We start from the raw sequence: 12,442 nt of genomic DNA on the forward strand, positions 1-12,442 counted from the left end.
TTATTGCTTGGTTTCTATATTTTCCTGCTGTTGTGTCCTTGCTGCCTCTCAGCTTGTGCAACACTCCGCTCACTTTATCTCAGAAATGCCACGCAGGCTTCACAGACTCTTCTCTGTGAAAAATGGAGCAGCAGAGGCTTTTTTTTCCACTAACCATTTTCTTGAACGTGGAGAGATTAGAAGGTGATAGTGGAACATTCTGGAGAAAACATTCTCGCTCTGGGCTTCTGTGCTACAGCATTAATCTTCCCAGGAGCCACAACACGCTCTCAGTGTGTGTGTGTGTGTGTGTGAGTGTGTGTGTGTATTCATATTATTTTTTTTCACATGAGATACAACACCAAACTGAATAATTTCCCCGAAAACAGGGAAATTAACCTTTTTCATGAAAGAGAACAAGCTGGACAATTGTCGTAAGGTTAAATTTATTGAATTCATCTCTCTCTCTATATATAGTATCTTTAATTTTGCAGTTCAAGCTTCACCAAGTAAAACAAAAAAAATATATCAAATTAAACAGAATAAATAAATAATGTTACAACTACGGTAAAGGAAGAGACACAGGAGAACAAAAGCCGCCATTTCAAATCCAGTGGGAACATTTCTCTCTATATATATACACATATATATATATGTATATAGATATGCAATTTATGTAAAAAAGCATAATAAAAACAGTAAGTCAAATGAATATAATCTACTCGAGAGCGGGGAGAACAGAGCTCAAACAGTACGGTCAGCAGGACACTTCAGAGCTCTTTAAGTGGTGTAGAGAGGTCAAGGGTCACACATGCACCAGGTGACATCAAGAGGAGGAGGGCGGGCGAGGCGGGGCTTAGGGAGGTCACAGTGCGGAATCTCGGCACAGCACGATCTCCAGCTCGGTGCGGTAGAGTTTCCCTCCGTCGGACAGAGCCATGATGCTCTTCTTGTAGCCACCGAGTCCCGATTGGTCCACGTCCTGAGAGAGAGACAGAGGGAGAGAGAGAGAGAGCTCAGTGTCACCAGCAGACGCTTGTCTGTACCGTGTCTGTCTCTCTGCTCTATATTTGGCTTAAATTAAAGAAACCTGAACTCGTCAATCAATGAGGTAACTATTCATTACCATTTTGTTCTTGTCACAAAGGTCCTTCAGCAAAGCATCCAGCTCCTGCTCATCGATGTAGCCGCTGCCGTCCTGGAGACAACAGCACCAGCAGTGGTTGAATTGTAGTGTGAATAAATGAATGGGCACAAATTCACATAGAAGCACTTTTACATCTTGAGGAAAGTCTTCCAAGAAGTGTGGCAGCTGTCTATACTGAACACATCATTACAGTCAGGTGTCCAAATAATTGTGTCCATATAGGGTCAGTGGTCAGCAACTGGTGACTTGTTTGCAATGTATGGAATTTAGTTTGCTCTGACTCTTTTGCGTTGTTTGTGATTCTGACCATGGGCGGGGCTTAGGAAGCTGCCCACTGATTGGCTACTGAGTTTTTGGAGCGGCAGCTCAATGGACTGGAAGTCGGCACAGGCTTGGAGACGCTGTCCGTTTGGAACTTGTCCCCCCGAAGTTACAAAATAATTGTAAGAATTGTAGAAAACAGTGTATTTTCAAATAAAATACAACATTTTTGAATGATTAAATTTGTGTATTTTGATTGTGTGGTTGATTTTTGTTTGTGTTGCTCTAAAACATTGACACAAATCTAATTCCATACAAACGTGGGGTTCTTGTTTCTGACTGAAGACGTTTTAAGGCACCTTTGCCTGATGAAGATACGATGTTTTGGCCCAAATTTTCAATTGCTTACAAAAGAATTGGCCCTCGACCACATGTACTTACTGTGTCGCCCTAACCTGTGACACAGTAAAGAACCAACATCACGTTTACCTTATCGTAGATCGTGAAGAGGGAGTCGAACTCTTTCACCGTGAGCCTGATGCCCTGTGATCGTCGCACAGAGAGAGAGAATTGTTAGAAAACAGACAGATATTTATGGAGAGCAGTAAAAGCCAGATTCAGAGGAGATATTAATCCATGGAGATTATGATAACTGGGACTGGAGTCGAGTTAATCCTGATCAGACAGACTTAATCCTCCGTCGTAGAAGGAAATCGTTGATCTGCCAGCGTGTGCATGTGGCAACGTACATGTACATGTTACACACAAACAGGACACGTGCAAATTTAAAGCATCAACAATACACAAAATGGGGGTTAGTGTGTCAGATTAGAACACTGTGACACTGAGCTGGAGCATGTTATTTTTACATCAGATATTCCAAGATTAAAGATTAGGAGTCCAAGATTAAAAAACATGACAATAATTTGAATAATTTGATATATATACACATATTAAGTTTTATATTTTACAATTATTTTAGGTGTTTTGTCTATTTTTATAATCATATGTACATTTATTGTTATTCTAAACCGCTGAAAGCTACCTAGCCCTGGTGGAGCTAACAGCTAACAGACCAAGCTAACAGCTAACTGAGTCAGCAAATGTCAGCAAAGATAGATAGAAAGCGAGACGACTCACTCCATTAAAACACGATGTGGTTCAGCTCCACTGTGTGAAAAAGAAGCTCCCGACGCAGCCGACAATAGACGTCACTTAAAACGTCCACTAAAAAGTAAGCTAGCTCCTTTTTCTTATTATTCTTTTTACATATACACCTAACATGTTTTACCCTAGATGGATGGGCAAGGAACATTGTTCTGTATGCTCATTGGTGCGTGTACCTTTTGGTCATTGGATTGTAGAAAAGGATATTGAAAAACCATAAAAATGAACGGTTAAGTGGCAAAAAATCATTTCAAAGGTTCGATCTTTCAACTCTTAGCCTTGGAAACGTGGCGGATGGATGGCATCACCGCACTCTCCTCATCACGGAACTAATGGGAAAAAATCCAATGGCCTAAAGATACACGGACCCGCATTCTGGACTCTGACTAATCCCGTTGCAGTGAATCCAATAATGTAGAATCACACTATTTTAAAGAGAGAGTTGTGAGACACGAGCTGAATCTCACCTGGAATTTCATCAGGAAGTTTTCCTGCACTGGCAGGAGCCTGTGGTGAAACACAGATTCAAGTTTTAGTGTTATAATAATAATAATAATAATAATAATAATAATAAAAAAGGTTTAGGAATGAAAAGTGAAGTTGGTCTCACCTCGCCATCTCAGAGAGTCCCAGCTTTCCATCACCGTTGAGATCAAACATACGAAGCTGCACGGAACAGAAGATGCAACATGGAACTCATCAGGGAATTGTGAAAGTAAACATGAATGTAAGTTATTACTAATAATTATTATTTATATTCATATTTGGACACGGAAGTTTACGTCAGGAATTTGCACATTGAGGGTGTGGTGGATTCAGAAAACGACTTCAAAATTATACGCGACACAAACGCACAAGCGAGTGACTTGTAAAGCAGTTGTTTTGGGTGTAACTGAATCATTAGAATCAGTCGATTAAAGAAGAATCAGTAGAATCTGACGGCTGATTGAGTCGTGATTCAGCTTTAAGCAGTGCTGTCGCTAAATACACCAGACTCCTCTGTTAAATATTGACATTTTAGACTTTTGCTTTGCTAAATGTTGTAGATTAACGCAGGTTTTCCAGGATTTTTAAGTCTTTTTAACTGATCTACAGTTCAAAGTTGAAGTTTAACCATTTACCGGTCTTCTCCTGCATCTACGGTGGTATCTCAGAAACTAAAGATGGTTTGGTATCAGAGTGGAAAGAAGAAAATCTGAGTTGTGTGTGTTTCTGTGACGCTCACGATTGTCTGCGTGTACTCGTTCAGCTTCTTGTCGTCGTACTTCCTGTTTGCCTTCTTCAGCAGATCTGACAGGAAGCCCTGCGCAGAGAGAGTGAAACAAACAAACAAACAAACAAACGAACAAACGACCAGAGTCAGTGGAGAGAAGAGAGATGATGTAACATTTAACTTCACACTCGCTGAGGTGAAAACCAATCAGGATGATGATGTCTGTGTAGATAGAGTTCACGATGTGAGAGAGTGGATTATTGGTTTAGAAAATGTGAAAATCCATCCATCCATCATCCATACCGCTTATCCTAGAGTGTCCCAGCTAATCCCAGCTGAGACTGGGTAAGAGGCGGAGCATGCGTGACCTCCACACTGGGACAGGTCAGCAGCCGATCAGTAGACCAGGGTTTCACACATGAACTCGGCAGTGTTGTAGTGTAACGACGCACAAACACAGTACTACTGTTACTGTACTATTGTTGTTTGTTTTTCTGGCAACTTTTACTTTTACTCCACTAAAGCTAATTGTATACTTTTACATTTCCTCTAACTGTCTTTGTTACTCGTTACTCGGGATGGGACGGGACCAATGTTTTTTTGCAGATATTCTTGTTCTAGTTTTTCTGTATTTAACATTCACCGATGTGGAAGTGCATGTTTTTTATTTATTACCTTTATCTTTACTGTCTTTGCTGCTGTGACATGTTAATTTACCCACTCATAAAGGGACTATCTTATCTTATGTGATCTGATCTGATCTGATCTGATCTTGCCTTGTCTTATCTTATCGTATCTTCTCTTATCTTAAGAAAGGATGCTAGTACCAGATTTGATCAAGTCACGCGAGGAAAAAACATATCGTAAAGCAGCAGCAGCTGCTCTTCAAATAATTCCACATTCGGTTTTACCTTCAGCTCGTTTGATTCAATGTATCCACTGCGGTCCGTGTCATACCTCCTCCAGGCCTGCAGAAGAAACAGAGACACGCTGTCACGTACTTTCACACAAATACAGAACAAGCGCTTTACTACAACAAACCATCACTGACTCACAACAACAACAACAACAACTACAAAAACAACACTGTGATATAAGTAAAGTGACAGTGTAAAAGACACTGTGTAAATATAGAGTTCATCAAAGATGGATATACTAACAGAAATACACTCGGCAAACTCCCCCCTCCCCCGGCAGAAAAGCTGAGGTCCATTCATAATGTATGGGAGTCTGAGAATAGCAACACACACAGAGGAGCCTGAACATCACACCACGGAAAAAACTTGTCTTCTCACGCAACAGAAGAAGAAGAAGAGAGACGACTCAGTATGTGACAGTCTGATTTAAATATGGTGTTTTGTTATTAGCCCTTAGAAACACAGCAAGGTTATAAGAGTTCGTGAAAACTAGCGAAATAACGGAAACTAAAACTGAAATAAAAATAACAACTCTTCCCCTTTTTCATCAGACCAGATGTAAACATTTACTGTTAGAAAAGCATCGGTCAAGAGACGATTGACAAGAGAAGGGAAGCAAATGCTGTGCAGTCACCCTGGTCGCCTTCACAGCGCCACTCACAGGTCTGGCATGAGTACTGCAGCGTTTGAGTCGTTCCGTGTGGATGGAGACATTTTGCCAAAACGATGCCGAAAACTTTTCAAAACGTCAAATAAAAACGTCTGTTTAGGTTTCGCCAGAGGTTCAGAGCTGAATTTCTACGCAGTATTTTACATGTGGTTTTACACCGGTGTTCAAGGGAATGCGTTACAGTGAGAGGATTATTGCTTTGACGTGGTAAAAGAAAATCTGTCATGGGTTTGTACAATTTCTGCAGGTGGGCTAACACCCGGCTCCACAAAACACACACTCACAGCCATGAATTCACTGCTGGATCCCACAAACTCTCTGAAAAAGAGCAGGAAGTTTTCCTCTGTTGGCAGAATCTGAGCCAGCTACGGAGAGAAACACAAAGAGACAGAGACGTTATTATTGTCAAGAATATTTAAAATCAAGTGGCGCTATATTTTTGCACCTTCTCACCTCTGACATTTCAATTCTCCCGTCGGCGTTCTTGTCAAAATGGGCCATGAATTCCTTCATCTTCTCTTTGAACGCAGCATGAGAAGGTTCCTGCAAGTGCAGTAATGTAATGTACTTTGAATTAAACACTATCCTCTGTACTTTAAAATCAGCTGGCATTTTCCATTGTACAGTTCTAGCACGACACCAGTCTATTGCTCAAAATGTATAATGGAAAAGCGCCATTATTTTAAAGGCCCAGTGTGTAAGAACTAGTGACATCTAATGGTGAAACTGCAGATTGCAACAAAGCGAGAACTCCTACGCTCGTCCCTCCATTTCTGACTCGTCTCAGGGAACTACGGTGGCCTGCACATCCCAGAGAGGATGTCGTTCTTCTTTGATTGCACAGTAAGTGGCTAATTTGTCCTTTGTCCATTTGAACATGTTGGAAACTTATTCTCAGGCTCCAAAACAACAAAATAATTATTTGTAGTTATTTATTTATAAATGATGCACTTCCATGTATGGGTAATATATTCCATTTTTACCAATAAGTGCTGTTGCTTATTTTCTCGATTAATCGAGAACGATTTCTTTGTTCTACGCATCAAAGAAACCAGAAAATATCCACAGTCAAGAAGCTGTAGAATCAGATTCCTTGTTTCTGTAATTGATAAATAATCACTTAAGAGTGACTTGTCTCACCGCGCCAGCTCCTCGTCTCGCAGTCTCCAGCTCTCTGAAGAAGTTTTCCAGCTCCTTCCCTTCGATGTAGCCATTTCCTGCGAAGCAGCAGAGAAACCAAATTAATTTGGCACCGACTTCAGCGAGCGAAGCCGTTAAGTTGTCTGGAACTTTGATGAGTCTTTAAAGGTTTGATTAAAAAACGTCGATTAAGCCCGATGATTAACAGCCACTGCAGGGTCTGACATTTGTCCAAACCTTGAATGCTCATCGCAGACTCTCAGGTCCAGTTTGATTGAGTGTTAAGTGCACGTTTTAAGTGCCACCTTGGATCGCATCCAGGGCGTGTTATGTGCTTACAGCAGTGCTTAAATCAGCGGATCTCGGTTAGTTTAGCTCTGCGTCATCCCTTTTTTCTGTCCCGAGTAAAGACTGCGAGCACAAAAAAACACCAAGATGAGCTCGTTGAGACACAGACAGTGTCCAGTCCTGATTAACAACACAATCCAGCAGAACTTTTTAAGTCTCTCCTGCACCGACCGGTTTATGCAAGAGCCAATATCTTATGGAAGCAAATTATAACTGATAATAACATCACATGGATTTGACTGCAGGACACGCGTCAGGGCTTGATCTGTTTCCTGGTACAACAGTGTTAAGACCTCACTAGACCCCAACCTATTGCTGTGCAATTGTGTTGCAATTTATGGTTTGATTAAAGCGGCGTCTGTAATTGACCTCACAGTGACAGGCTGCTGCACCCTCAGTGTGTTAGGGAAAGGTATCGCAAGGTCTTTCCTCCCTGCTGCAGTCCTGTAGACCACACCAGCACCAAGATCATGCCAAAAACTGCCTCCATCCCCGTGCAATACTGCAAACTTGCTTGTACATACTAGGTTATTGTTTACATTTGTCGTCTTGCACATATTGTATTTAATAGGCTTTATTTCCTTATCTTTTTTCTACATTCTACATTGATTGTATGCTGCTGTAGCGCAGCAAATTTCCCCATGTGGGATGAATAAAGGATTATCTTGTCTGATCTCTTATCTTAATTGAATTATGTTTCATTGTCCTTAATATAACAACTGTAAAATGGAATTGGTTAAGTAGAAGTTTGACATCATGAAACAAAAATACTGGAGTAACTGTGTAAAAACCTCCTGACTAACATTAAAGCTGCAGTGTGATCCCGAGTCGAGGATTTAACCAGTCCCCGCAGTGACGTCCTAGAGGTGGTTGTAGCCATTGTAGCACGACTACACGTCACTTCCTCCCGTTACAGCATGTTGAGCTGGACAGAAGCAGCTTACGAGAGGCATTCAACGACCCTGGTAAATTGTGTTGACCTAATGATGGCCAATTTACGAAACTCTACGCGGTGGCAGCTCAGATTCTTTTTTTCTCTTTTATTTCACTTGCATACAGAATAATACTTTTTAATTTAATTTAATTTAATTTAATTTAATTTAATTTAATTTAATTTAATTTAATTTAATTTAATTTAATTTAATTTAATTTAATTTAATTTAATGAGTGACTGACTGCATAAATAAACACTTTAAAGAAAGACTTTAGAGGAGTTTCCCATTAATATGGCATGAAATGAGTGTAATGTACTGGAGCAGTGAAAACAAACATAAGCAGCATAATGAGCGTCGTCTTGCCCCCAAGAGGGTGACAGTGGGCAGTCGGAGCCTAATGCTTACTGGGGCATTCTGTCCTTCTCCTGACAGTCACAACACCACAGATGATTTCATGCAATCATTTACTCCACTGGTTGGCCTATAAGTAACAGCAACACAGAGAACAGTCAGTTTTTTAATCATATGAATGAGTCCCATCTGTCTGTGCCAGCAGCCTGAGCGAGGACTGGAGGTCCATATCATCTCAAAAATAAATATTAATAATGTTTTTTTTTTTATTACTTAACTTCATAACAAAACACAGATGTAGAGAATAAAACATAGAGATTCAACCCAGCTCCCCTTTCCAATCTCTTAATCTGATCCTCTCATCTCTCTTTTCTGATCATTTTCTCCCCAGCCCCCTACCCACCCCGTCCTCCCATCATCCTCATTTACACATCGTATTTGATAGGTGCTCCACGTCGCCATCTGTGCTCGTCGGAGTTGACGTTTCAGTGTATTAGACGCAAATCAGGCGCCGAAAAAGCAAAGCTCTGAGTGTGGAGATGAAGTAAACGGGCCGACAAGAACACGACGTCTGTGCGTGCGTGCGGCCGCATTAAAACCTGGCGATTATTCAAATTTAAACTGCTGATAATTACGTCAGGATTATCCTTCACATTTGTGGAGATTATCTCTTTGATAAACAGGGACATAAACAATAGCACTCAGTCAAATGACCAACGTCATCAACATCTAACTAAATCACGACCAAAATCTCAAATTTATGGTATTATATTGTAATTGGAATATTGGAATATTCAAATACTCTGAAAACCATTAAAAAAAATAATGCAGGGTTTACATGCATGTTGAGCTGGACAGGAGCAGCTTACGAGAGGCATTCAACGACCCTGGTAAATTGTAAATAATGTAAAACCTTAGAGAAGCAGCTTCAAGAAGTCAGCTATGCGCTTGAAGTCCACTATCCACAAGAAGTCCACTATCTACAAGAAGCCTTGTCATAACAAGTGTGTGTGTGTGTGTGCGTGATGATACAATTATTGGTTAACATCCTTCACTTAAACAGTATCTTTAGTGCTAGCATCCTTCTATATGTTTTCATGTAGGGCCCCGCCAAGGTCCCTGTACTGCCTGGGGCCTTCAAAGTCTCTGGAAGACCCCTGTTGCCATGTAACATTTTGCCCACACTTTAGAGGAAAGTTCTTTTTTCACTCACTCATTTCATTTGTGGTCCCAAAAAAGGCACGACTCCCCCTTCATCAAGCCGATGGTGTAAATAAAGGAGTCCCCGCATCTGTCCAGCTCTCAAAGGTTCTGGATCAATAAGCCTGCGGGCCATTTGCACTGCGCCTGAATTTATAGTTAAATCGATGTCTGCTGATTGTTCTGGCAAAAATACAGCTGTGAAATGCAGAAAACTGTTCGTCCGGCCGTTACACAGCAAAAACACACCTGTAACTGCCTCACAGGTTTGGAGAACGTGTGCTATCTGAATTCACAGCAGACAGTTGTCAAAATGTCCCAAACTCACTTCAAAGTGGTTATTATGTCGGGTTACAAACGTGATCACGGCAAAGATAAGACTAAGTTAAAATATTGCAAATGAGTCCTTCTCTGCATTTAACCCATCCTCTACTAGAAACCTTCCTAGAAGTAGGAGCATTGAGCAGCGCCGCGGAGCAGGGGGCGTTGGGTACCCCAGCTCTTTTTTGACCTGGTGGGGACTCAAACCAGCAACCCTCCCATTAAAAGCCAAGTTCCCTTTACACTTATCCATGGGCTGCCCTTAAGTGATAAGGTTAATTTAAGTTAAGTGTCTTGCCCCAAGGACACATTGACATGTAGACTAATGATGCCGGCAAATGAACCCACAACCTTTAAGTTGAAAGACAATTTACCACTGAGCTACTGTCACCCCATTTCATTTAAAAATGAAGACCATTAGGACCATGTTTTTGGTCTCTATGAGGACTACTGGTCCTGACAAGTTCAGTGTTTATGTCTTAAAGAGCAAAAACACACACACACACACACACTCGCATCAAAATAAGACTAGAGGCTCCTCCCAAGACACGCCCCTTCTTACTATCTCTCTCTCTCTCCTTTTACACTCACTCCCTCACCCACTCACTCACACACACACAGCAGTACAGCATGTGTGTGTGTGTGTGTATCTTCTTCTTAAATCATAAATACTTTGATGAGGCTGCATTTGCTATTAATTAGTGTTAATAGACCAATTACCATCGTATGTTAAGATGAATTCTGTTTCTATTCAATTCTACTCTATTCAATCCCATTTTGGCAGATGAATTCATTTGAATTTGAATTCACCAAAAATGCATTAAAATCCACCACAGCTGTGTTTTTCAAGATTCAAGGTTTTAAAAGTCAAGATTTAAAATTTCCTCCACAGACACACAATTAATCTTAAACTTTAAATACTAAATAAAAAAATACTAAGAGAGAGATTCTCACAGTAAAAGACAAAAAAAGAAATCTGCACATCTTACACAGATTATAACCTGTGCAAAAATGAAAGCAGAGCACTTCTGAATTATTTCAAACTTTAAAAACCCAGAAATAACAAAAAAAACTCAATAACTGTAGTTTAAGATCATAAGAACAGCTGATCACTGACCGTCTGCGTCAAAGTGTCTCCAGATGTCGATGAACTGCGCTGCGGTGAGTTCAGACAGTAGAAGAAGAGGAGGTTGTTGAGTTTTAGTTGCCATCTTTTCTTTTCTTTCTTTTTTCCTCGTTATTTTTTCCCCTTTTCTTCTTCAAAACTGTGAGCTGAAGTGAAACTTTTCTCGCCGTGGTCTTCTTGCTTGTGTGAGGGGCTCCTCCTCAGCCTGAGCTTTTAAACCTCCTCCCTCCTCTTCCTCCTCCTCCTCCTCCTCCTCCACTCTCCAACTCTTCTCCTTCCTGCCACACGGGGGCGCCTCGCAGTGCTGACAGCCTGCAGGGAGCCACACCAAGACACTAATTACAGAGGGGGGGGGGGGGTTCTCCAGGGTTTTACCATTATCTACTGTCCAGGTTCCTGCTCGGATCATTATTCATCATCAGAACCTGCTGCTGCTGCTGTGGAGAGAAAATCACATCAAACACTTTAAAGTTGCAGGGGCAGCGAGTCAGCTGACCTCTCCGCTGCACCCTGTGTCATCACTGAACTGTGACTGATCTAATAAAGCATGAATACATTAGACACGATTCGTCCGCGGGAGTCAGGACAGTTGATGGAACGCCTGATGCACACACAAGCACTTTCAGAGGGAGTGGGGGGGATTTTAATGAAAATCTTTTTCATTAAAAAGATTTGTTCACAGAATCGCTAAATACACGCAACTTTAGACATTTGCTTTGCTAAATGTTGGAGATTAACGTTAATGTTTTGAGGGATTTTTAAGTCTTTTTAACTGATCTACAGTTTGCCATTGTTTGCTTTGATTCTTGCGTCATGTGACGAAGCTCTCTGACCAATCAATGGCCGGCAGTCTGTCGACGCCACACTTTAGCATCGGCTCAGCTCGCTCGGAACCTCGCCAGAGCAAAGTACTTAAAAAAGAAGGTAGTTTCACAGATGGAAAAGCAAAAAAAACAAGTAGAATAGAGTCGAGCCGAGTTCTAAAACTGCATAATGGAAAAGCGCCTGTAAACTCCTCCCACTGCAGGATCATGTTGCAAGATAATCTCTTCACACCGGCCTCAAATTGGAACGCCCCCGCGATTGTCAGGACGAGCGGATCATGTCCAGAATTATTATCTTTTATCCTCTAGTGTGGAACCAGCTTAATGCTGCAGTGAAGGCAGCACGCAGGTGTCACCAAACAGTATTACCACTGCATCCTCTTCATATTCTCTGCTTTTACTTTCATCCCCCTCCCTCGCTCCCTTAACCTCCCCCCATCCTCCATCATTATCCTTGACCTGCAGAGGTCGCAGGAGCGCTCACTCTCCTCGCTCAATTGAACCCGTATTTGCAGCAGCAGCAGCAGCAGCGGCAGCAGCAGCAGTGGCTGTTGCATGGACAGTAAATCACCAACACGCCTTTGCTCATGCTGCAAGATGAGCCATGCACTCCTCCTCCTCCTCCTCTATCTATTTTTCTCATCTTCTGTGCTGCACCTCCCGCTCCAGATTGGCCCCCATATGCTGGTGGTGTGAGGGATGGGGGCCAATTGGATTCAGATGGGGACGATGCAGAAGAAGAAGAAGAAGAAGAAGAAGAAGAAGAAGAAGAAGAAGAAGAAGAAGAAGAAGAAGAAGAAGACGGCACAGTATCCGTTCAAGACCCGTTCACATCCACTCACT

The 12,442-nt window shown here is 41.6% G+C and overlaps 1 protein-coding gene across 1 annotated transcript; it reads right to left on the minus strand.

Moving 5' to 3' along the window:
• Positions 1–408: 408 nt before the first annotated feature.
• Positions 409–10,971, minus strand: LOC131459130 (calretinin-like). The gene is made up of 11 exons (XM_058628586.1): positions 10,767–10,971; positions 6,495–6,571; positions 5,808–5,897; positions 5,639–5,719; positions 4,679–4,735; positions 3,780–3,857; positions 3,165–3,220; positions 3,022–3,061; positions 1,877–1,930; positions 1,106–1,177; positions 409–961 (listed from the first exon to the last, which is right to left on the minus strand). Exons 1-11 carry the CDS (start codon positions 10,858–10,860, stop codon positions 845–847), a joined length of 816 nt encoding a protein of 271 aa, XP_058484569.1. The 5' UTR covers positions 10,861–10,971; the 3' UTR covers positions 409–844.
• Between the last annotated feature and the right edge of the window lie 1,471 nt (positions 10,972–12,442).

This window comes from Solea solea, chromosome 5 (genome assembly GCF_958295425.1).
Source record: "Solea solea chromosome 5, fSolSol10.1, whole genome shotgun sequence".
NCBI classification, from domain to species: Eukaryota; Metazoa; Chordata; class Actinopteri; order Pleuronectiformes; family Soleidae; genus Solea; species Solea solea.